Here is a 3754-nt window from a genome sequence, read left to right as displayed (position 1 = left end):
TTCTGTAGCCAGGTACCTTCCAGGCACATTTCCATGAGAAAAATCTTTCATCATAAATACAACCAATATAATTGGTGGAGGTAAAAGAATCTACCAGAGTCATATAAAAATTTTAGATATACGAAGCATTAAAATAGGAAAAAGTATATTTCTCTAAACAACATTAATAGTACCTTAAAGAAAATTTGGGAGATCCTGCCACATGTCAATCAAACTTTTGGCCACATTTCATGTCTAGGAGGAAGCAGCTAGGCCCAAGGGGGAAAAGGTTTTTGTCCCAATCTGTAGCACTGTGCAGGTGGGCTACTACTTCCCTGCTGACAGTAGTAAGTGGCAGCATCTTCATCTTGCACACAGCTGATTGTGAGAGAATAAGAAGTCCCAGACCCACTGCCAATGAAGTTACCTAAGACCCCAGAAGCCAGAAAGGATGTGCTATAAACCAGGAGCTTAGGGGAGGCTCCTGGCTTCTGCTGATACCAGTGCAAATAATTGGAGCTTATACTTGAGCTGGCACTGCAGGTCATGGTGACCTTCTCGCCCCTGGATGCAGCCCTGGATGCTGGATACTGGTTGAGCACAATTTCTCCTTTGGACACTATGATCAGGGGAAAGTGAGGAAAGGAAAGAGATGTTAGTAGACATAGAAATATAAAAATAACTTCATGCCTCCCAATATTTAGAAGAAAGAAAATGGTTTTTTTTTCTTTTTGTTGTTTTAACTTAGACTCAAACTTCCCCCAAGGAAAAGGATTGTGGATTCTGAGCTTAAATTCCTACCCCTCTCTTACCTGAGACACTGATTAGTAGGAGGCTGAAAATCGGCACCTGAAAATCCATTGTGCTTTCTACTCTCAGTCTTGGACTAATTACCATTCTTCTCATAAATTCATCTCTTTAAAACAGCTGTGAACCATTTGTAGTTTCTGAGGATGAAGTATGCAAATAGCAAGATATAGTCATGATGTTCTTGTTTTATAAACCCATGTGGTTCTTTATTTAGGGAAAACCTAGAAAATACTTATTTGTAGATATTACACAGATGAGGAAGAAAATTCTCCTTTTCTTTTCTTCATTTGTGGTGTATAGTTCTGACCCAGAGTTATGTCCATTTATTTATGTGAAGCCTGGTTTTATTTGATCCTCTAAGTAAGGCCAAAACTACTGAGCAGTTTGAGGCTTAAAACAACCAAGATAAAGCTGTGTTGATGATGACTGTTTATAAAGTTTACTGAGAACTTTTAGATCAATTATTTGCTTCCTATTTGCTTGGAAAACAGCATTGAAGTGTGTGATATGGAACCTGGGTGTGCTCACAGACATCAAAGTGTGTGATATGGAACCTGGGTGTGCTCATAGACATTTCTGCAATAGCTAACACAGATACATCCCCAGGAGAGTAGGAAAAAGAATGTCCCCCACCCCAGTTAAAAGGATTGAAACACAGGTACCAATTCTGTAAACTATCAGGTTGTATGTTTATGAAGATACACTTATCTGAATAAGCACCATTCTCAATATGCACCCTGCTTTGTTACTGTTTTGTTTTCTATCATATTATTATCTGGAAATACCTGAACACACTTATCAAATAAACTATATTTTGGTTATTAAAGAGGGACAGACAGCTCATGAGTCTGAAAATATGTGTATAATTTTAATCAAAATTTGACTTTATGTTTCAGCAAATTTAGTTATGTTTCTCTAAATTTTGAGGTTCAGAAGAGTCCATGAAGAAGTTGGGGTTCTCCCTAGATCTTCATTAAGAAGAGCAACACCATTCCTCCCATCATCAAAGACTTCTTTCATTATATATCAAAGATTAGGTAAAATAATAATGAGAATTTGTAAATAGATATACACATTGAGAGACATTGGCCTAAGATTTATTGAAATCAAATTGTAGCATATGCTTTTCTAAGCACTCAATTCTAAGTAAATAGCTTCTTTCAAGATAACCAGTGGTCTCATGTTTCAATGTTTATGGTTGGTAGTTAGTTTTTAGTCTTATTCTTCTTTGTTAAGAATGAAAACACTTCCATTATTCTTGTAAAGACAGTTTTTATATTTCAACTGTAGTGACACTAAATTATCCTCTATATTACCTAAAACAAGCAAATCAGCACATTAATCAAAGAGCCTCTTTGTGGATAAAGGATAGGATATCTCCTTCAGGTCAGTCCTTAAGTTTGGGTTTTGTCCTCAAGAGACCCTCAAAAGTGCAAAAATTTTCTTAGACCTACTGAGAATGGCAGACATCCAATCTTTTATTTTAATTTGTTTAAATTTATTTATTTTATTCTACATGTATGTATGCTTTGTCTGCATGTATATATGTGCACCATAGGGATGTTTGGTGCCCAATGAAGTTAGAAGAAGGCCACATATCCAATGGCATTGATGTTACCAATTGTTGTGAGCCACCAGTGAATGTTGGCAATTGAATTGGGTCTTCTACAAGAGCAACAAATGCTCTTAACTGTTAATCCATCATTCCATCCTGTGGGACATCCACTCAAATCAGCTCTGGTACTATGACCACAACAAACTAACAGTGGATATGGATCCTACTGAACAGAGAAGACTGTTGCTACAAGTCAGAGTTCTAGGAGAAACTTGTTCCCCTAGACAGTGGATTGCTGGATCACCATGTTCAGTAGGCTAACTGTGGGTGCAGTTCTAAGAGAACTCTAAATGAAGTAAGCAGAGACTTGGAGATTTTCCTGGGGGGCCTAGTTGATAAAGAGCCAAGAGACTGCTTGTATATAGATAGCTACAGTGGTTGCAGCTCCAGGGCTGGTTGTATTGAATTAAAAGATACATGTTGGATGAGAGTTCCAAGACAACTGTTAGGGTGTTTGGCCATCTGATCACCAGACTAGGTCAGATCAGGCTTTCTCTCAACCATTGCCAGCAGACTACAGAGGATATATCATTGTGGATTTCTGGGGAACCTCTCGAGCACTCTGTCTATTCCTGGTCTCATGTGGTCTTCATTTATCATGGTCTGTTATTCCTCATTCTCCCTTTCTGTTCTTGATCCAGCTGTGATCTCTTGATACTGTAAGCTTTCTTTCCCTCAAATCTTGCCCGTCATTACTCCCATGGTCATCCAGGTTGTTCATGTAGATCTCATCCATTTCTCTGTCATTGGGTGATCCTTGGGTCTTTCCTAGGGTCCTGTTTTCTAGGTAGCCTCCTTGGAGTTATGTAGCAGTCTAGTCATCTTTGTTTTACATCTAGTATCCTCCTATGAGTGAGTACATACCATGTTTGTCCTGAGTCTGGGTTACCTCACTCAGGATGAATTTTTCTAGATCCATCCATTTGCCTGCAAACCTCATGATGTCATTGTTTTTCTCTGCTGAGTAGTACTCCATTGTGTATATGTACCATATTTTCTTTATCCATTCTTCAGTTGAAGGGCATCTAGGTTGTTTCCAGGTTCTGGCTATTACAAACTCTCATCCAATAACTGATGGAAGTAGACGCAAAGATCCTCAGCCAGGCCCCAGGTGGAGCACCAGGTGTCCAAATGTTGAGAAAGAGAAGGGTCTGCAAGAGTGTGAATTGTTGAATCCAAGATTGCAAAAAGCACAGGGACAAATAGCAAAACAAATGGAAGCACATGAATTATGAACCAAAGGCTGTGGAGCCCCCAGCTGGATCAGGCCCGCTGGATAAGTGAGACCATTGAATAGCTTGATCTGTTTGGGAGGCATCCAGTCTGTGGGACCAGGATCTGTTCTTAGTG

General features: G+C 39.1%; 1 gene segment (V, D, J or C); it reads right to left on the bottom strand.

Annotated features, from left to right (window-relative positions):
• Nucleotides 1-248: 248 nt before the first annotated feature.
• On the bottom strand, nt 249-840 carry LOC118580253. The segment is given in 2 exon segments: nt 249-598; nt 792-840. Coding segments are annotated over 2 exon segments (399 nt in total).
• Between the last annotated feature and the right edge of the window lie 2914 nt (nt 841-3754).

Source organism: Onychomys torridus, chromosome 3 (assembly GCF_903995425.1).
Source record: "Onychomys torridus chromosome 3, mOncTor1.1, whole genome shotgun sequence".
Lineage (NCBI taxonomy): Eukaryota > Metazoa > Chordata > Mammalia > Rodentia > Cricetidae > Onychomys > Onychomys torridus.
The sequence above is the reverse complement of the archived record's forward strand: the minus strand, read 5'-3'. Positions and strand labels throughout refer to the sequence as shown.